General features: G+C 37.6%; 1 protein-coding gene across 2 annotated transcripts in view; it reads right to left on the minus strand.

Moving 5' to 3' along the window:
• The window catches only part of STIM2 (stromal interaction molecule 2), a 64460-nt gene that overhangs the window by 8159 nt on the left and 33025 nt on the right, over positions 1 to 23276 (minus strand). For both annotated transcript variants that reach the window (XM_066548523.1, XM_066548524.1), the window contains exons 2-6: positions 20198 to 20328; positions 9810 to 9924; positions 2781 to 2892; positions 2008 to 2123; positions 619 to 796 (exon numbers count right to left, since the gene is read on the minus strand). In XM_066548523.1, the coding sequence (XP_066404620.1) occupies positions 619 to 796; positions 2008 to 2123; positions 2781 to 2892; positions 9810 to 9924; positions 20198 to 20328 (652 nt within the window). The remainder of the gene's footprint in view (positions 1 to 618; positions 797 to 2007; positions 2124 to 2780; positions 2893 to 9809; positions 9925 to 20197; positions 20329 to 23276) is intronic.

Consider the following 23276-nt stretch of genomic DNA (forward strand, 5'->3'; position numbering starts at 1 on the left):
GGGCTGGACAAGATGAACTCCAGAAGTCTCTTCCAACCTCAACCACTCTGTGATAATAAAGACTCTGCAAGCTTCATGAATCAGCAGCAATTACATCACACAACGTGATATCCATGCCAGGCAAAATACCCAAACTTTCAAGTGAACTATCATTAAAAGTGTAGTATCAAAATACAAGTCTCTATAGACAACTGCATTACAGGTGCATCACAGACTATCAGCTTTCACACTGCTATATATGCAATAGAAACTATCAGCTCAGGTCTGTTTCAGTCTTAAAAGCTTAAAAAGAGAAAAAGTGTTCTCATTTCCATGTATGTAACTATTTAAGAGAAACTGTAATTATATGAAAACAAAACAATACATACATGTAAATCTGTAGGAAAAACTCAGCCTCTATTCTCTACCTTCATCCACAAGTTTGTATTGCCTGCTAAAATATCCAGAGCAATCTCTACCCAAGAAATCAGCACCACTGAAATCACAATTTCCATGCAAAGGGAAGATGAACAAAATCCAAAGGCAGGTAATGCAAAAAACTTAAGACTGTAAAGGATCTGCATTTGTGTTTAACCTCAAAACAAAAGGACAACTTTTTTTTTCTTTTAGGTTTTATACCTTTCCTGCAAGTCAAGAAGACTTTGCTCTGCTGTTTGGAGACTTTCTAAGTCCTTCATCATTTTTGTGATATGTTCTCTTGAGGTTCTGTTCTGTGTATATGCAAACCAGCAGCCTCCAAAACCAATAACTATAGAAACTGTTAATATAAAATCCTTCATCCAGTTGTGAGGGGGACCTGTGCAGAGAACAACACCATCATTAACTAGTTCATTGATACAGACAACAGATTAAGGCCTTCCCCCCCACCTCCCCGGCCTAAAAGGTGACAGAACCTAATGCTAAACAGAATTCTAACTCATTTACCTCAAACCACCTCCAACAACTATCTTTCAAATGTATTCCACGGCATTTTCATACAACATAAGCAGGTCTGCTCTAATACAATTTACTTCATCTATACTAAAACATTCATTAGACTGAGAAAAGCTTATTAAACCCCTTTACAGTACATACTCAGTACCTTTATTTAGAGTTAAAATAGAGTTCCACAATTGCACTGCATCAGGCCAGTAGGAGGTGTAATTAGATTTGAGCAAATTCTTTCCAGTCTGCACCCTCTTAAATACCCTATGCTGAGTTAAAAATGTACTCAGGAAAAATCAAGTACATTTTAAAATGGTAACAGCAGCACTTTTTAAAAGTTGGATTGTCAAATTATCAAGATTCACATAATACATCTTTGTTAGTACAACTTTTGTAGTCACTTGCACCTCTGTAAAGACAGTTTCTGTGAGCATTAAAGGTCTAACACAAAGTGATTCCAGCTCAGATCTGGCCTGAGTAGTTCAGGAGCACCTGACATGCACAGTACCAGAGCAGAGCTGTAACCAGAGCAAGCATGCAGAGCACTGGTGATGTGGTATGGACATGGCTGCATATGGTAAAATGGGTCAGATGTGGAACTCCTGCATTAAATTTAACTGCACTTTGACTCAAGTATGCACAAGACACAGGTGTTGGATTTGCATGACTATCTCATTTTTTCTTCTTAGGGAAGGTCATCCCCTCTCATTTCAGCATCCCAGCTGTACTGTCCAAGCTAATTGAGAAGTGAATGTAACCTTAGCTATAAATGTAATTTAAACAGTCAAAAATATTTAGAGGACACTTCTTGTGACACAAAAGCCAACATCCATCTGTCAAGTGGGGTTATACTAAAATTTCTACACGATCTTACACACAGAAGTGAACCTTTGTTCTGCTCACAGCACCTAAATAACTTTTTTTAATTCATTGCAGAGTTCCACAACGCATGCCAAGCAATCCATCAGCATATCCACAAAATAGATAAGCTGTCCTGTCTACAGTATCAAGTGTCATGGAAAATATGCTCTGTTGAATTCCTACAATCAAGAGATAAGAAAAAAACTCCAAAAAGTTACTAACGAGTGAGAGGTCCAAATAAAACAACATCCAAGGCTTTAAGCTGAAGCTTCTGTCTATGACTCCGGTCAATTATTTTCAAGTGAGAGATCATGAAAGCATGTTCATTCACTGCTATCCTGTTAACAACAAGACAAAATGTTACCTATTCCATAAACTATATTCAAAATCACTCTATGCAAAAAAGATTTCAGTAGCATTTCCCACAGTTATACAGATTACAGCTATGCAATTAAGAGTGAGAAATACAATACAATACAGCAGTAATGCTATAGAAATGCATATCAGCATGTGGCAAAAAAAAAAAGAAAATAAAATCATTTAACTATTCTTTTCTCTCTGGAAAAAAATCATTAAATAAATCCGTTTAGCATAGTTAAAGGTATATTTATAGACTTGTGATACCAACTCCTAAATACATGCAATACTCAGGTGTGGTATTTATGCTCCAGGAAAGGTATTTTACAGTTACATAGTAGAATATACCTATACAATAGATCAGAAGATGTTCAAAACCAAGTTTGCTATGACATAGAATGATGTGACCTTTGATAAGGCCCACAGAAAGAAATAAAACTTTTAGGAAAGTTGTATTTTGAAATATTCTGGCAGAAAAAAAAATGCAGCCACCTCTTCAAAACTGCAAGGACACTTCTCTTTTCTTGCATTTGACTGTACCTTGTTAGATTTTAGGTTCACATAGTTGTTCCTACCATTTAAACTAATGTAGCAACCTATGGGGAATTATTTGAAACTAATCCAGAAGATATATTTACCTGGGAAGTGTTGTTCCATTGACATTGCTGTCTCTAAAATTCTTTTCATATTGGGGCAATTCAACAAAATCTGAGAGCCACTGAAGAGTGTCCTCTTGAGTCCAGTTATGAACTGAAAGAAAAATTAAATTACTTAGGTTTTTTAGTAAAAATCAACAGCTTCGAAGACAAGCAGTAGAAAAGCAGATTACAATAACCAAGAGAGTTTGACCAAATATAATTCCAGAAAAATTAGCATTACCAAGGTGTTTCTGGAATTTTGCCTTTTTCATTACACGTACCCCTGTGAAAGCTTAGGCAAACTCTAAATAAACAAGCATGGAACCAATAGAAGTATTTCTTTACTAAAACTTTCACAGAACAATTGACTCTTTCGCTTTAGTTTCAATCAGGACAGCATCTTGTGACTTTCAACTCCTTAAACTGATTCCAGCCCCTTTGTCCTTGCTACCCTTGCAGAGCTAAACACACATCAGCTGGTGCTGTAACCATTTGAGGCAATGCACCAAGATCTTCCCCAGGATGATGCCTTAAGAACTTGTTTTGACAAGAATTTTCTTAGAGGCTTATGCCTTCTAACCACAAAATGGGAGCTGACAAGAGAAGGAGAGAGGAGACTGAAAGAAAACACCAAAAGAAAGAAGAAATTTAACAGGAAAACTATTAAATCTCTCTCAAGCATGCCCAAGAAAAGTGGAATAACATGCAAAAATACTTTACAAAAAATATTTAAAATGTAGAGAATAATTAACAATTTTCCTTAATAACAGCAATACTCTGCATAAACATTCATAGTTACAGATGTGCTAAGAAAATACTACCCACAGATACTATCAAAAAAAAAAATCACATTTCTGTCCCTTACAGAGCAGCTGCTGCAGTTTGCAGCTTCACACTGACAAAATTGAAGGGAAATTGTTCACTCCATTTATAGTCTGCAAAAGTCTGTCTGCATATGAAAGAAACAGGGATGGTCTCTTTCTGGACAGACATGTATTCAAATGAAAAATTGAGGGTTTTTTGAACATTTCTCTATCTAGCACTACTTCCATAGACAGTGCTAGGCACAGATGATAGGATACATTCTCAGTGGTGACTTTTGACAATAATCCTTTAGAAAGCGCTGCTGAAAGCTTGACAGGTAAACCTGCAGGCAATGGAAATTTTTATAAGTTCAAATTCATATTTCAGTTCACACTGTAACTGAAATAAGGACTCTAGGTGTCTTTTGCAGCACAGCTGCAAAATAAGCCTAAACATTTTAGGATTATTATCATTCCTGATAGGTGGAGACAGAACACATTTCACAGACTCACAGCTTCAAGAAACAAACTCAGTACAAACCTGTTGTTATCTATCCATATGAATGGCTACACAACCTTCCCAGTATGCTGTCCCATTTCCTTCTCTCCTTGTAAGCTACAGTCAGGTATTGATTTGACACAGACTCAGTTTTGTTATATTACAATTTACCACATTACTCTAAGATTTTATGCAAAATATCTGGTCTCCATTTATAACAGGTAGTTTTCCCATTGCAAAAACTCTTAACTATTATGTGAATAATAAGCAATGCCATTTACAAATCATTCAAAGTAATTTGACTGGTCATTACAAGTCTCAAAGAGTGGTAAAATCATCCAGAAAGATATCACCTTAACTGCATTCTAGAAATATGTTCACAGACTGATCCAAAGTAAAAGCATTGTTTTGTTGTGACATGAAGCAAAAGATACCTAGAACAGCCACTGCACACTACAGACTCACTGAGAGTACAGAACACTCCATTGCAGAAGCCACACAATTCACTGGGTTTATAAGTCATGGGCAAGGGTTAAAAATACCATTGAGACTTTTCACTTCTACTGATGAAAGAATTTGTAGACACTCTGCCAAATTTTACATAGATTTAAAGGTTTCTATAATCCAATGATAATACTAAACATATTATCCTGAAAGAATTTAGCTACACATTTAAATAGTTTGCCATAGAGCAAATCACATCTGTTGCACTGCTTAGACTGGTGATGTTTTCTTCATAGACTATCCATGAAATTTTCCCAAACAAATCAGTTATACTCTGGAAAAAGCACTTTATTATTCATTATTGTCACTGTATCAGATACCTCCATTAGTACAGAAACTGCAAAAAGAAGCAACTACAGTCTATCCTAAAATACAACTGAAGCTTTTACTTTCTGTACTCTTATACTGTTACTCATTTATTAAAAATAATATCAATTACTTCTTTATTTATGTTGTGTCCCTTTAACTGACCACTCAACCATTTAAGCTATGAATATATATTGTCATCTCTTATTCTGAGATGTTAAGATCTGAATCTCTTTTCACATATGTATTTTGCAAGAAATTTAGATTTATTATGTAAATTAATTCTTCATTCACAGAAGTCTAGTGCCAATGCCCCCATATCCCCAAATTTTGCAGGTGGACTCAGACTCTAAACTACACTGCTCTTACTTTCCTATTCTATCAATCAGAGAAAAAATTCAGACTGCTTCTTTTTGTTGTTAACTTCCATACACCCCTATGTTTGTAAGGAGTATTACTTGACTTGTCTCCAATAAGACTTCATGACATACAGATATGTTTGTTCTACAACAGCATAAAGTACTGAAAAGCAAACTGGCCCCTCTCCACAAGAAGCACTGAAACATGACACAAGGCAAGTGTGATACACACCAGCACCAGGTGTACTGAAGGGCAAGCAAGACAGCTGAAACTCATCTTGATCAGCACTGCCAATTAGAATGTGCCAACTCGCACTAATTAGCTGAGGTTGTAATTTTTCCTCAGTTTAATCACCAAAAAAGAAAGCAGTACTTCAGACAGCAGAGTAGCAATCTACAATTACTGTAAGTTAAATGCATATAGCATTACAGAGTAATTATAACATCCTTCTCTCTCACAACTCCTTTTACAAAGATACTTTCAGAGAGAAGATGCCAGCAACATGCTTTGGGCAGGCAGGTTTGGAAGGCACCCCAGAGCAGTACTCAGTCTCTAACCCTCCATCAGCTATTTTGTTCAGACCACAAGTTTGAGTTCTGGGGGGGTTTTTCTACTTCTTTTCAACTCTTCTACCAACATATCTGAAGGTGAAGACAGCAAAAGTAGCTTTAACTGGGCCTGTATGAAAGTTTCTCATTGTTAACCCACAGAAATTAGAAGATCAGGCTATTTACCAGTTTTTTGTGTTACATTTATCATCATGTTAAATTTATATCCCACAAAAGGATTCAAAACTTAGTTTCTAGGACCTTCATTCAGCAGTAACATCAGCAGCATGCAGCATTAGGTAACTCATCCTTAGCCAAGCCCTGCTTGCACTCATTTCCAACCTCTAGATATTTAAAACCTGAGACAGCAAATTATTAGAGAGCAAGGCAACCACAACATGGTTGTGGTATGCAGTTTAGTCTCAGTTGCTGCAAGAACACTTGTGTAGTAGAACATCAGAACACAACAGGTGATCACACATGCAAATATAGAGCCATTTTTGTAGCTTTTTACCCTAATAAATAATGTACCAGACTTTAGTTCACCTCCTGTTTTCCACAAAGAGGGAAAGAGAATTAAAGGGGAAAAAAAGTACACATAGAAGGCAAGAAGGTTTTGTTGTATTATAGGGCAGTCTATAGGAGATACTATACATTAAAGCTCAAATATGCCATAATGGTTTAAAAAAACCTTTTTTTTTTAGGCTGTTTGTAACAACTAGGTTTTGATAGGATTCAAATTAGTCTGACAATAGCCAAGCATTCATGAACTTCAGGTTTGACTTGAACAGTTTTTACTTGGCTACAAAACCAAGTCCCAAGGGACAATGCTGCATCACTAAGGATGCAGCATCCAGCCCTACTCTCTGAGACAGGTCAGAGAACCACCCAGCTGAAGGCTCTGGTGAAGGCTCTGGACTGATTTTACAGCCCTCTTGCTATTGAGACTAAATATCTACACCCTGCTCTTCAGACAGCAAATTCACACAAGCACAGCCCATTACAGGGGCAAAGAGAGATGGCAGGTACCACTGAGTGAGAGAACTCCAGAGATAATTGTGCAGATAATTGGATGCTATTGTGCAGATTGTGCAGATAATTGTCTGCTATTCAGACATCAAACCAAATGTTCATCTGTCCCTTTTCCACACTCAAAACTACCACCTCTTCAAGGCCTTTGCAGAAAAGACACTACACCTTTGATATTAACCTAACAGTAGCTATTAAGTTTGTTACCAGTGAATAGCTGAAAGACTCTGTAGTGCATGTACAATACTGCTCATTTAGAAGAGGAGACAGTCAAAGAGTACCATACAACAAGCATATATACTGGCATCTACATTGAAGAACAGTAACACAGTAACATAAGTCAGAAGACTTTCAGAGAGAAGTGTTTTCTACATTTTAAACAGCTATGACAGTTCATAGTCACTCCTCTAAACAGAGCAGTCTGTAGAATTAGATTTTAAAAAATTCAAAGGTCATAAAAAGCACATTCTAACTAAACTAAATTAAATTATAGTCTTGTTTTGTACCAAAGGAGTCCTTTAAACTGAGTGGCAACACAGCAACAATAGGCTAGATGCTATGATTCAAGCCATGATATGACTCCTGCCATGCAGGTAAAACCTGTAACAGCCTTGAACTTCCTTTAAATTGCACCAGCCTAGACTATGCCTTAAGGATTCTGCACCAGGCAGGGACATCAAAAACCTGCCCAGTGCCAGAAATACTAAAAAGCAGTATTCTGAAGCCCCTTCTTTTATTAGGCAATTTTTAGAGCTTTGAATGCAGCCAATCCTCAGTGTTACATTCAGTGTATAAAATCCTTTTCAATCAATTATTTAAAAGCAACCTCTACTTTCCTTAATCTTAAAAGGAGACATCAAACACCAATGGCATTTTTTGCTTTCTTCCCTCACATCTTACCTGTCTTGCACCACCAATATGTTAAACAAAGAACACCTTTGAGTTATTTGACAAATATTTAAGACAAACATCCACAAGCTTTATGGCAAAGAATAGGCAAATTCTACTCAGCCTAAACTACGCAGCAGTAGATCCTGAAGATGTTTCTGTATACACTGTTAGGAGCAATAGAGTGGGCAATTCTCACACAGATACCTCAGCAGATTGCTTAAAAGTCTCAAATTACTGATATTATCATTTGCACTACCTTCCCCTCTTGTTTAATGCTGTTGAATTGCTATAAACTAGTGGCACATAAAAAAAAAGAAATGAAAAAATTCCTAAAACATATAAAGGAATGGCAACATTTTCCATGTTACCTAAAATCAAATTAAAGTAGTTCATTTTCTGAGGGGCTTCATGCTTTCTAACAGTCAGCAGACCACTGTTAACACTGCTCAGGAGTCTCATTCTAAAGGTCTCCCTCTGGTGCAATTTTAGTTCTCTCAGCAGGATACACAAATAAAGCCACTACAAGCAGACACAATGAGATGAGACATTCCTCTCCAAGTCTTTTGAGTCTTACTACATTCAAGAAAACTGGAATAAAGGTATACACAACAGACAAACTATACTTCTAGAATCACTATAGCCTAAATTTTTGAACAGCTACTCATGACTTAGACCTACAGTTTTGAGGAGCTAATTTCTTCTGATAATTTAATTGCAATATTTTCAGGGAACAGGATCTTCAGCGAATAAGTATTTAAGCAATATTTGAAGAGAGAAGGCCAAAAGTTACTGGTTAAAACAGATATTTACTACATTCCAAACACTTCATGCATCACCTCAGAGTGCACTTCTTAAGTGACTTCCTGCATTAGCAGAATGAACCAATGCCATATTCCTGGATTCATTCCCCTCCTGTTCTTACTTTCAGTTGTTTGACCCATACTAAGTTTTAGATCTCTCTATGCTTACCATTAGAACATGTTGTGGTTTAGGTATTCTCAAACTTAGCAGTCCTTTTACAAACGTGTGCAGTTTCCCCTCCCCCTCCAATTGGAGGCACAAAGGGTAAAGATCACAAGTTGAGATAGGAACAATTTACTGGAAACAGCAATGAGATAAGAAAATGAACAATAAGAGCAACAATACAATAACAAAAGGTATAAGAAAACTAAACTACTCACATGGAAAGCCCCTGACAATAAACAAATACCAGATGGGTCCATTCCCCATGTTTCTCCACCAGAATGAATCTCTTCTCCCCAGCAGAGAGACACACTCCTGTTCCAGGCTCCCAGCAATGACGTGGGGAGTGCATGTATTGGATAACACCCTGGCTGCAGCCATGCCCCCTCCTGAATGCTGCTGAAAACTAATCCTGGCCTTGCCACAGCCAGAACAGCACAACACCTTTGGAATGAGGGCTGGGGTGGGGAAAGGGCTGAGGAAGTCAGGTATTTTCTCCTAACAATTCTAACATTTCAGATCTCTTTTTTAATCACTATATCCTGGGACATATCTGGCAATGAACACTGTACTGATTAAATACTGTCCTTTGATACTTGGAATAGTTGGCCCAACTTATTTCATTTAATCAAAGTGAGGGATGGCTGGTGGTGTCGGGTTGTCAATGCATTTTACTGTATCGCATGTTAAAGGAGATTTTTCAAAAATTCCTTGGACTAAGAATTGTAGATCTTTGCAGCTCAAATAAAATTGAAATCAAAGTGAAAGTGCATTGAATTTTCCACTTAGTGCTATATTTAAAAAATTTAAATAGCTTGGGAGAAGCCCCTAGGGTTTATTAAATTAAAAACATGCTAATCTGGAATTCAGCACTTGCACCATCACCTTGACAAATTAGAACCTCATGTAAGCTACCTTAGTTTACAATACACAAAGCACATGAAGAGGAAATTACCTCTGGCTGGATTAAACGAGTTTTTAGTCAGATTTATGTGTGCCTATAAATAACAGTGTCAAAACAGATTGATGAAGATGCTTCAAGAGGCCATTCATTCACTACTCTATAGTTGGTGGAAAAATTGTTGAATTATAACTGTGTCATCTTCAGCTACACTTCTTTACCTACCTTCAGATGTTTTCCAGCGTTTCCACAGATCCTCAATGGTGATATGCTTGTCTTCTCTGTGCAGGTGACTATGTTTATTTGAGGCATCCTTGTATTGCATATCTTCCCTTAGAAACTGAAGAAAAAGGAAAAACATCATCTTAAATGCCTAAATGACAATTTCTGAAGAGAAACTACATAAAAATGAGGTAGAGTCTTTTCCATCTCTTCCCCATGCAAGCAGCAGAGAACTGATCTGAGTTTTCTACATCAAAGACTCAGAAGGTAAGGTAAACACTCTTACAAGATTTGTCTTTCACAATTATTAAATCCTAGGAAAACTGACAATGCAGTTGCCACTGTACTGAGTTGAAAATCATTAGTATGCCTCAGATTTACAGTGATTACAAGAACACACCACACAGTCACACTGTACACTTCTCTATTCTGATGACATTTAACCAACTTCCCCTCCTTGAAAACAAGGCCATGTAAGATTTGAAAGTGTGCCAGTCATTTTTGGATAAGTAATGCCTGAATCCTGCCATACCAGTTAAATGCAACTGCCTGAGGGATGAGAGTAGGCTGTTTACCAAGTAGTATTAAAGTCTTTTGATTAGACAACAAAAATTTGACTTCTATTCATCAAATTAAAAAACAGAAGTCATCTGAGGGCCAATTTTCTGCTTGCTAATCATTCCTCAGTGGTTACACTCCAAGCACAGAAGCATTACATAAAGCTGCTTCATTCTCAGTAATTAATAGGAAGCCTTTTAGCAAACTTTATAAAAAGGAGTATCATGCAATCATGACATACAGAGTGGGTGGTGAGGCACTGGCACATGGTGTGCAGAGAAGCTGTAAATGCCCTATCCCTGGCAGCATTCAAGGCCAGGTTGGATCAGGCTCTGAGCAATCTGATCTAGTGCAAGATGTCCCTGCCTACAACAGGGAAGTTGGAATCAAATGATCTTTAAGGCATCTTCCAACCCAAACCATTCCATTGTTCTATGATACAATTTTATGATGGCAGTGTTTGTACCAGTATTCCACAAGTCACTACAAACAGTTCTCCAAATACATACCCAAGAAAAGCCACAGAACTGCAAAATACATTCAATTTTTTTACTTCATAGAGGCCTGTTAGAATACTGGCTGGCAAATGACCAAAGAATAATTGGAATATTGGTTGGCAAATGATCTCCCATTAATAGTGGAAACCTTTCATAAGTATCAGTCCCTGAAAGCATTGTATGAACAGTCTCTGTGGGTGAAGACCTTAGGATTAGTATCAGAAAACAAGTATCTGGTACTAGCAGTACCAGAAAACCAAGTAACCTTCCACAGTAGATGGCTTTCTTTCCTCAGTTCATGAAGGATAAAGCTGCTCCAACAAAACCAGCGACAGATAGTTATGACAGCTAAGTCAAAAAACAGCCTTTTATACAGCTGATCATATGTCATCACCACTTCAAGAGAGGTGAGGAAGAAAGCCACTCTAGTGATGCACTGCAAAAGAACTCAATTCTTAAAATTCAGTCCAGGTAATAATTCAAGTGCAGAGTATCCCGCAAAGGCTCCATTTATAACAAAGGCTCCATTTCCAACAAATCTACAGAGTATACCATTCAGAAACTGCAGGAGACACTGAAAAGTAGCAAACATTAAATAATAATATTAACTCTTAACAAGAAGGAAGAGTATACAATAGCAGAATCACGCAAGAAAAGAAATACGCAATTCCCCCTAACTAAATATGCAAATTCTCCCTAACTAAACTATTCTTACTAGAATGTGAGGGAATCTCAAACTATGAATGGATTCACGTTTCTCCCCCAAACTGATGGATTTGGGACAACATACTAGTTTGCTCTCCTTAAACAAACCACAGAGCCATAGTATCAAAACACTGATTGGATGTAAATCCTCTCACTTTTATCTTTTACTTCACAACTTTTTCTGATTGTCAGACATTAATTTTGTAAAGCCTTTTGATTCCTAGAATAGTTCCATTTGGCCCATACAAGCTGCATAAGCATTTTTAACTCCTTTTCCCCATGTGTATAAGAATGGCATAAATTGAGATATATAAATATATATATGCACACACGTGCATATACATGAGAAATATATGAGAAACTTATGAAATATGTGAGAACTGAAAATAGCAGCCTGTTGGGGCAAAGGCAATTACAGATCTTCTGAAAAAACCATGGATCAGCAACAGTAAAAAGGTTTAATAAGCACAGGACTGTATGCTGTAACTGTATGGAAATGTAAAAATATCTGTTGCATATTCCATTATCCAAGTGGGAACTCTGAATACTTCCCATATTGGCAATTCTACCATGAAGCTGCCAAATTCTACAACTGTCATGCAACATGCAATGAAAGATGGATTGTCTTGTTCATTCCCACTCCATGTTTATTAAAGGCTAAACTGAAGAGCAGGAGCTAAACAAAAAGAAAACAAAATAATTTTCTTATCCACTAATGTCCCTAAAGCTTTCCAGATTATAGTACAGTCTTACAGATGGAACAGCAGGAAAGAACTGATGCTTTCCCACCTTACCTTTTCCCTCCAGACTGCAAGTATCTGCTGTCAACTGACATCCCCAGAATATCTTTCAGGAACTTGCAAATAACATACTAAAAATACAGCAAAAACATGTATTATATGTCCTTTTCTGTAAAGATTATCTCTTTTCACATGGAGATTGAGGTAAATGCTAGTGCTCACTCTTCAGCTTTCTAGTGACTGATGATGCACTGTCCTTGGGGACTACAATGTCAGGCATGGACATTTTTTTTTCAAAACAAGTGTTGTAAGGTGATCAAGTTGCTGAAGAGGGACAGAATATATTGTATATCCAGGCTTGGCCCAATTTTGAGTCTTCTCAGCTAAAACTCAGATCACTTTTTGTTTGTACAAACTTGCTACCTTTATTTACTGATAGTTGTCAGTGAAAGTTGTAAAATATCGAAGGATGAGAACTTTTGTTCAGTTACAGGTGCTGTCAAGAAAAATCTGGATAGCTGTTAACAGTACTGCTCAACTGTTAGAAGTAAAGAAGAGAAGGAAGAGGCCAAGTGGAAACAAAAAGCTCCAGGGTGTGGCAGCTCTGCCCATCCCGCCGGACCAGGCGCAGGGACGAGCGCGGCTCCCTCCGCCTGCAGTTCCGCCGCGCCGCCCGCAGAGGGCGCCGCCCGCAGGCGCTCGGGAGCGGCTCCGCTGCCCGGGACGGCCCGGAGCGGGACGGGCACCGGGACAGGCGCGGGAGGATTCAACCACCGCCCTCTGCTACAAGGCAGCGTCAACACACACTGGAGAGCAGCTTGCAGGCAGTAACCAGCACAGTTACTGCTCAGAGGCAGAGACAGCACATCTCTGAGATGTACTACTGAGTTCTGAGTGAGAACTTCCTCCAAATGAAAAGCTCCTCTTCTGTTCTGTCCTAGCCGTACTGCTCCCAGATCCTTAAATAAAAAGCACGATGACTTCCTCAAAGAGGTCCTCTGACACCACAAGGTCACAACACTAAAGTCACAGTGCACGGATCTGGAAAGAGGTCACCGTTTTCCAAAGAGTAAGTGCATTCACTTAGGAAGAGGTACACAACAACATCAAGCATCTTTCTTTGGTATCTTTGTTTCAAAAGTGTCCTAATATGGAAGTGCTTCTTTAAGAAAAAGAACTGGGAGCTAAATTGAAGAAAGACAAAAACAGAACAACTCTAGTTAAAAAGAGGATTTTTCTATTCTTTGTCATGGCAGCTAATCTCTCTTTTGTTGCTCTGGTCATTAAGTATACAAAGGAAAGGTTAGAAAAATAACTCTAAATAGGGAGGTTAAAAGAATAAGCTCTAAGGAAAACACATCTAAGTATTATCTTAGCCAACATAATCACTCAGGAAGAAGTCCTTTTAAGACTACAAAGTTGAAAACCAAGAAAGCAGAAGATAAGTTGCCTAAAAACTCTGTATGAAACAAAAATAATCATTGGTCAAAGCAGTTACTCCAAAAACAAGTACAGAATTAAAAAAACACCACACTTAGACTTGAAACTAGAGTTTTGATGCCAGAAGTACTATAACAGCACACACACACGTGCTGTTAAAAAGAAAAAAAAATAGAAAAAAAAAGAAAATAAAGGAAAAAAGGGGGAAAAATAAGAAAAATAAGTTAAAATATTGATGCTGCAAGACACACTTGCAGGACAAACAAGCAACTGCATACTTTCAAGAATGCCACTGAAAAAGTAAAATTAACCACACTCACTAACAGCAGCAGGAACCACTCTCACAATGTTTATATTTTGTTCTGGGTGAATGCTCAAGTTTATGATTTTCAGTTTCATCAACTTAAAATAGACCCTCTAACTGACAAGTTTATTTTAAGAACAATTAGTAACATCTCCTGGCCAGGTATTACTCTCACCCTTGAGCAACTATTTCTCAAACAGTGTTATTTCCTTCATGTTTACTCCTTCAAAGGGAAAACCAGCAAAAGTTCCAACTTCAGCCTTTTAGTGCATTTGCTCACATCTATTTGCTACAAGATTTGTTGCAGCTATTGCCATGTCACACATACTGACTAAATTTTGATGGCAGATGTGCTTTTAAATGGCAACATACCATGATTCAGGTATGACTACCTACCCTACAGAAATGGCTTCTAAAGATGCTATAAAGTAAAATAAAACATATTTCATAATATTAACAATAAAACACGACAAGAACAACATAGGACACAGCCAGGAAAGTATTATCAAGTATATCTTGAATAACCTACACATTCTATCAAAAAAAGTTACTCAGCTGAAAACAAAACTGCAGCTATCTACTGCAAAGTAAACTCTGCAAAGCCAAGAGAGAATTTCCAAGGGATCACTTCATTGTAGCAGGACTAAATAAAGAGGTGCAGACAGCTTCATGTTAGCTTCAGCACTTCCAAGGAGGCAAGGCGTGAGGCAGGTCTGCTCCAAGCCATGTTGGAAAGGTTTCCATGCAACTGTACCCAGGAGAACACGTGCTGCCTCTCCAAAGGGCTTCTTTGCACTGGCACAGCTGTCAACTAACACCATCCATGTTTTCACACAAGACCTGGCTCCCTATCCTGCTCTGCAAAAACAAATTGTCTAGACACGTTCAGAGCTGCTTACAAAACTTCAGGAGACTAAAACACACTCTGCCTGGGGACAAATACATTAGCAGTTGAATGAAAAAAAATTAATTCGAAAAAGACTTTTACTAAAAGAGCCACAACAAATTAAGGAATTCAAAGTAACCCAGTAGCTTTGGGGACAAGGATTTGCTGCACTGGTTAGGAAGCTCAAAATCCTTGTTCCAAAGACCAATGTTTATAACACAATGTCTTGCACAGTGAGATGTAAATGCACTCAGGAGCCATCCCAGTGTCATGAAAAAACAGTTATAATGTCCTCAATTTCTAAACCACTGCAGCACATATTTTTCCACATGCAGAATTTTATCTAAACAGCTGACACCAAAATATTAAGTTGCTTACAGAAATATTAACTCCAGTTTAAGGACTTTTATTACACAAATGACAATGACAAAACCAAAATACTAAGGGAATTTGAAAGGACCTTTAACATCTTGCTACGAGTATATTTCCAGAGAACAAAATGAAGCCTATCCCTGTCAAACTTACTGCAGCCAAAGTGCTATAATAGTATTATCATCACAGACCACGGTAGCTACTTCTCCTGCTTTAATCACTGTATAGAAGAGAATCTTCTTCCCTGGTTTAGGCCACAAAAGTTAGATTCTAATTGCTTCTTGCTTCCAGACAACATTTTTAAGTCAGTCACTTTGGCATATCGTCTCTGAGGTTCCAACATCTGTGACCATCCTGATAAAAGCTATTCTCTGATTCTTTCAATGCTGCAGTCTCTTCTCCTTACTGTGTCTTTTTGTCTTTTTTTATTATTTTTTGGGGGGAAGAGCATGGGGCGGGGTGTTGGTGATTTTCTATGGGGTTTGTTCAGTTTGCAGATTTTTTATAAAGTGACAATTCCAGTTACCTCCTTAAAAAAATTAAGTAAAATATGAAGTGATCTTTCCAGAGATCCCACGCAAAACTGTACATTTGTGCCTTTAGCTTGGTGAGACATCAGACACACAGCAAGATACTAATACTTCAAAAACATCAACCTATTCCAACACTGCAGAGAGATTCCTTGAGGAAATTACTTTATGTAGGACCTGCTTAGGGAAGTGAAGGAAACGGGAAAAACCTATGTAAATAGTGAACATATGATAAGTGTGTTTTATTGCTTGTGTCTCATCATTAAAACAAAACAGGTTCCCATGGTGCAACAGATGCTTCCTGAGGCAGATAGCCTCCCACAACACATGACTAAAACCTCAGTTAGTAACACCACGTTCTCCCTTTCAGTTACCCCTTTACAGCCTACCTCCTGAAACCAGCTTAAACAATCACAATCCTTGACATATAAAGTAATAATATCAGCAAAGTCTGATAGGAAAATTCATTTTAGACTGCCCTCATAATAAGTATAGAGGGCTTTTGTTCTTCCTTTTTCTTTTTCTCTGCTGTACCACACCAAATAATAAGGAAAAAGTAACTGCAGTGATAAGTAACTACTCCATGCTCAGACTAGAGCCCCTCTAACTTCCTAATAAGACTTCAACAAAATCCCTCATGTTTTGCTGACTATTAAATCCCATGCTAAAAATGTAGATCAGGTTTCCTCACATCAACTTTATCAAAGGCAAATACAAGTTTCTTTCCAGTCCATACAAAGTATGTCCAAGGGTCTTCCAGTATCAGACAGTTTTTGAGGAAATACGAAATATCTTCGTTCAAATTTTCTAATACCCTAGAAAATTCCTTCTTTACAGAATGGTTTCATTTTTTCCTTCATTTTACAGAGGAAAAACAAGCTACAACCTAAAACAGGGCATGAAAACATTACGAAAAATAAACTGCATGCAGATGAAATGTCTGGAATCACTGTTGGGAGCTAACTGTTGGGATTAGCAAATTAAAACAGTTAAAATAAATAGTTCAACATCTTTAGCTCTTTTAACCTTCCTGTCTCAAAATAACTTATTTACAAGAACTTCCTTCCTTGGTGTAAATATATCCTTGCAACACTGCTGCAGTGCTGCTAAAACAGCAGAAAGTTATTCTGCTTTGTCACATTCTTCCTGCCAAGTAAAAAGAGAATGAACACCTAATCCACATACTCAATATGCTGCTCTTCAGGAGTCTTGCAAGTAAAAATCATGCAGCATAAAACAGAAAATCCATTCCCTGCTGTTAAGTAAAATCCCTCTATTTCATGTAAGCTTAACTTGTAATAAAGTGGGTTTTTTAATTATCAGTCCTCATTCTTAATCAGAATAAGCAGCATTACCCACTGTGACAAAACAAAACAAAATCTTGCTCTGAAATATAAATAGGACATATTTAGTATATATTCAGACCTACTGTAATCAGGTTACTATGTAACTATGTTGTGTAAATGTAGATCTTTTAAGATAATGGTAAAGATTTAGTAAAAGCACTACAAGAAAAACAGAGGTTACTAGCTGAACTTGCAATTAAACTGCATCTCTCATTAATTTCAGGTTTGCATTTAATGTCTTAGAAGAAAGCACTCTATGCAAATACATGTTCATCACTGATTTGCGTGGAAATTATATGTAGAAAAGCGCTACTTTGCAGAGAGTGGGTTATTACATATTTCTTCAATAATTAAAAATGAACTAGCAGAAACAAGGACTACAATTAAGTCATCTTATTTTATGCACAATGTGTAGTTTGAACATATAGTTTCACCCATCTGTAATTACCCCAGCTGAACAGCATGCCTCATCAACTATTATCATTTCAGCCATTTAAACAGGTCTTTAGCATAGTTTCTCTTGTTTTCTCTGGAACAGGAAGAAATTAAGGTCAGATAGAAAGATGGTCCACTGGAAACCAGAGGAAATCTTCTGAATAGTAATAAAATGTTTCCAATGTATAAATGTTCCAGTATTTTCTTTCAGAAACTTCCTCAGCATCAGTGTATAAAAAATGCAGTACGAGTCAAGAGAAATCGAAATAGTGGGAAGTTCCTCAGGAAGCTCACCCTCCATCACTAATGTTTCAGTTCGTAGACTGAACTGTGCCTGTCCCAAATATTCTGCAATAACAAAGGCAGACTATATGCATTATTTTTGAAAACTCATGGCAGTCAAGTGAAGTCCCTGGTGATCAGGAAAAAGGAAACATCACTCCTACTGAAAAAGAGGAGAAACACAGACCTGAGAAAATAAAGACCATTGAGCCTCACATCTCTGTGTTTTGGACGATCATGGAGCAGATCCTCACAGAAGCAATGTTAGAGCACATACAGTGAAGTGATCTGAGACAATCCAGCTTGGCTTTACTGAGGGCAAACAGTGTCTGACTGATCTGGTGGCCTTTTATGGTGGGGCGACTGCAGTGGTTGATGGGGACAGACCAAACAAATGTCATCTACCTAGACCACTGAAAGGCCTTTGACACAGTGGCACATAACATCCTCATCATCCCCAGACTGGAGAGAGACAGATTAGAAGGATGGATCATTTGATGGATAAGGAACTGCCTGAATGGACACAGCTGCCAATCATTCTCTGTCCAGGTGGAGGCCGGTGAGGGACAGGGGCTCTTTGATACCTTCATCAACAACATAGTGCATCTCAAGTTTGCAGATGACATGAAACTGAACAGCACAGTTGAACTAGAAGAAGAAAGAGATGCCATCCAGAGGGATCTGGACAAACCTAAGAAGTGGGCCCATGAGAATCTCATTAAGTCCAAGGACAAGGTGTTGCACCGGCATTGGAGCAATGCAAGACATGAGCACAGACTGCGAGAAGTCACTGAGAGCAACCCTACCACAGACTCGGGGGTGCTGGTGGATGAAAAGCTGAACATGAGCCAACAGTGTGCACTCACAGGCCAAAAAGTCAGCTGCATCCTGAGCTACATTAAAAGAGGAGTGGCCAGCAGGTTGAGGGAGTGATTCTGCCCCTCTGCTCTTGTGAGATCCCACCTGGAGTGCTGCCTCAGCACAAGAAAGACACTGACCTGCTGAAACAAGTCTGGGCAGCGAAGATGATCAGAGCACTGGAGCACCTATCTTAAGACAGGCTAAGAGAGCTGGGCTGTTCAGCCTGGAGAAGGTTCCAGGAAGATCTTATTGCAACCTTCAGTACATATAGGAGGAGTATAAAATAGAGGGAGAGCAGCTTTTTACCCAGGCAGATAGCAACAGAACAAGGGTGAATGGTTTTAACTGAAACAGGAGAGATTTAGGCTACATGTTAGGAACAAATTCTTGACTCAGAGGGTAGAGAGGCACTGGAACAGGCTGCACAGAAGACGTTGAGGATGACCCCATCCCTGGAAGAGTTCAGAGTCAGGCTGGATGGGGCCTGTTGATGCTGTTTACACATAGGCACACAGAAAAGTAAGTAGCATCACAATAAATTTTACAATGATAATTCATAACTTAACTCATTCATGGAGAACAATCTTCCCCTAGAGGTTATAAAAAAGGATGACAAAACGGGGCTAGATTCTTCTCCCATTCATCTACAGTAAGAATGGGTGTCAGAACCACATGACAATATCCTCATTTTTAGGGGACATCTTCACTCCCCTTGGTTGTCAAGCGTGTGCCTAACAATGGCCAGAAAGCAAAATAAGCAAGCACAACAAACTACACACACATTTCCATTCCTACTCAGTAATTCTGAGAATCCCAATGGTAAAGTTGAGTAAATGCAAAGGCAAGTCCTTTGCCAGGACCACCAGGAGCCTACCTACCAAACTCATTCAAGCACAGTCACAAAAACTTCCTTAGGTTGTAGGACTTAATTTACCATTAGTAAGGACAATGTCCTCAATACTTGTCTGTAAAATGTAAACCAAACCAGAAATCTTTCTTCTAGACTGCTCTGTAATAGGTATTGTTTTATAACATGAAGTGCCTGCAACAGATCTAAGGTAAATAAGATAAGCCAGTGATGGCTCAACCAAGAAAACTGAGTGAAGAAACTGCAACACCAAGCAATGGATCACACCACTGTCTTACTGCAAGCTAAGTAAGTCACCTTTGCCCACCTCTTACACCAATCACAAAAGTAGCACCTTTTATACACAGTCATACGAAACTTTCCTTTAGGCTAGAACAATGGACAGTAATATCCCATTTCAGACAAATACAGAAATTAGACTTTCCCTCCGTATGTGTCTGAGGAAAGGGCTGAATTAAGAAGAACAGCAACAACTACTCAAGTGCTGAAAGATAAAGAGCAGCTGTACAAAACAGAAGGATAAAAAAGACTTAATGTATGCAAAAGTGAAGTTTTTTTTACTCCTACCTCATCACTTTCATCTACTTCGATTCCACCATCTTTGTCATCATCCATCTGCTTATGGATCATGCGGAGAGCTTCCAGGCTGAACCGGTCCTCCTCAGTAAAGCACGGGGGGCTCAGTGAACTGCAGGGATCTAAAGTGAGGAGGACAAAAAAAAAAATCAAAACAGAACAAGAGTAAATAACATTTCTTTCACTTCAGAATATAAAGCTCCCAAGCAAAAGAAAGGGTTTAGAATACTGCATTGTGCATATGTACTTCGCTGCACATAATCACCAGGTCACAGATATCAAATTTAACCATAAAATAGTAATTGTACAAAAAAAAGTGAAAGGCTTGTGTATGCAAATCAACTCTTTTTTTATTCAGGAAGGAGTCCCAAAACCAGACTGGAATAGTTTTGACTTCCATTTATTTCTTCCTTCCCACTAACTTACTATCTCCATTTTTTCTTTTATCATCCACATTTAGTTTATGTCAGTGCAGTGGAAAATAAAGCTACTACATTTCCCCCTTTCCTTTCTGAAAGTCTGAACGAAGCAAAGAACAGTAGAGGAAAAGAAAAGGAATTGTCATATCATACAATCATAGTTTCATGAACAGGTAACAAAGGAATAGTAATCACATTGCAGATCAAATTCTAAATAGGTGGTACTACTGAACACAAAATACTCAAGGACTGCAAGAGCAGAAAGCACACTGCAAAGAAAATTCAGCTGATAGTAGTACACGATGTATTAGTCCTGTACACTCTGATCACAAACTGCAGTCACTGTAGAGCAGGATTCCAAGTCAAAAATAGAACACTTTCATTTGCATTCATTACTGAAGGCTCATGATTTGCACACATCTGATGGTTCAGCTTGCACCACATCAAACTGCTAAGTCTGTGTTCTTTCCCTTCTACAAAGTACATGCCAAATGCTCCAAAATTCTACAACACATGATGATCAACCATCACCACAGCAGCCTTACACAGACCTTGGCATCAACTAATAGCAGCTATTACATTAATTCTGATCTACTGAACACCAGCAAAGAACAGAAGGTGGAGAAGGACACAGAAATAGTATTTTCAAAATTGAACTTAAATAAGGTAGCAAATTCCCACTGTACTAGCCACTATAAAACTGCACTGACTAGTTCCTAAATTGCTACACTACACTTAAATCATATCAATGCAAGTAAAAATTGAGGGAGTGAGTAATTTTGCTTCTTCTAATCTAGCAAAGAATTAAGCTTTCTTGTTGCTACACAATTTATTAAAAGGCTCACTTATATAAGTAAAGGAAGCACTTCTAGAAAAAGGGAAGAATCAAATGTCTTCAGAGAAAAATAAATTCTTTAGTTTATGATTTCATACCAGCTGGATTAGCATGATTCTGCTTTTCTGTCTAAATCAAATTTTAAAATAATTAAAAACCAAAATAAAGGAATGTATAAGGTTACAAAGCAGGAAGTGCAAAGATAACAACCATGACATAGCTGGAATCTCAGACACATAATTAACAGGACTGGTTTCCACAGCTAGACATGAGTCAATGCATTCCTACTTCATACTTCAGTTTTATTACACAGGAGTTAAAGGAAATCTGTTATCTGTTCCCATGCATCAACTAAAAAAACAAACAAACAAACCATAGCAGAAAAAACCTGAACACTTCACTGGCACTGTCCAAGAACAGAGGTGTTGCTTTTAGAACTACTTCATGTATTTCTAAAAGCAACACTAATACAAAGACAGATTTCTACATTTATTAGCTACTAAATTATTAAGTATTCATAAATATTTTTTTTTATTATTATTATTATTATTATTATTATTATTATTATTATTATTATTATTATTATTATTATTATTATTATTATTAACAACTAAATATTAAACCAGACACACCACAAAAAATATAATTTTCAGCTTTGGAATGCAACTGATATTTAATGAAGGGGAAGGGGTTAATTTAAAAAAATCTATTTTATTTGTCCATTTTTTATTTATTACAAAAGGTTTAATTTGCACAATACTCAGCCTTTAGATTTTTGCCTTACAATGAAAAAATTACGATCATTTGAGGGGGTAAAGGACCTATTCCTGCAATTACAGGGTGCTCCATGTAGAAAGGTTACCCTTGCAATAACAACAAATCACCTCAAAGTTCTAATTATTAAGTTCTCAAGGCCATGAATAAAAAATATTGTTTTACTAAAATACAATCATATCAGAAGAATAATCTCTGTATTACAATATGATATCTGTATATATCTCTATACTGCATCTTAAGTTAGAAGAAAGTATAGGTGTCGAAACATAAACAGATCCCTCAAACAAACCCAACTTGTTTAATCTGTACTTAATTCTATTCTAACATGGAATCAAATTTCAGATACATGTGTTCACAGCTTGCAAGCACCCATTCACATGATTATTTTTTTTCATTTTATTCAGCTGAAAGCCCAGTTTTTCAAATCAAAAATGTCTTCTCAGAATATATTTTCTCACAACCGATGCTGATGGGTCCCTTAATCAGGGTACTTATCTCAAATATGCCTTTTTAGGCTATTTAAGCATGAAGGCACTTTAAAGAGCTATGGCTTTTCTTGAGAGAAGTAAACAGGCTGCTTGTGCCTCAAAAGTCCCATGTGCTGGGTCCAAGAACAATTGATCTCTCTCTTAAGAGCCGATAGAGTGCCAATTGCTCTTTTTGGGACTGAGAAAAAGAGCAGGACCACACAGCAACTCTAATAAAAATTAACCCACTCTGAAGAGAATCCAGATTTATTTTCAAGCTTATTTTCATGTGGTAAAATTAAACCTTTAGACTGACAGACCGACAACACTGGGCATCCCCTTCCTCAGAGAACAATCTCAAAACAAACTACAAAGCCACAACCTAAAGAATAACTGAAAAGCATTTCACAAGCATACTTAGGGAGCCCTACCAAATCCAAAAAACAGCTGATGGAAATTTGATCTTCTGCAGTTCTGCAGAATATTCTACCATGCAGTAGTTGCCTCAATTGCATGGCAAAACCAATTCAAATTAATACTAGATGGAGTATGGTTAGTTAACTGGATGTCTG

This window comes from Molothrus aeneus, chromosome 4, assembly GCF_037042795.1.
Source record: "Molothrus aeneus isolate 106 chromosome 4, BPBGC_Maene_1.0, whole genome shotgun sequence".
Lineage (NCBI taxonomy): Eukaryota > Metazoa > Chordata > Aves > Passeriformes > Icteridae > Molothrus > Molothrus aeneus.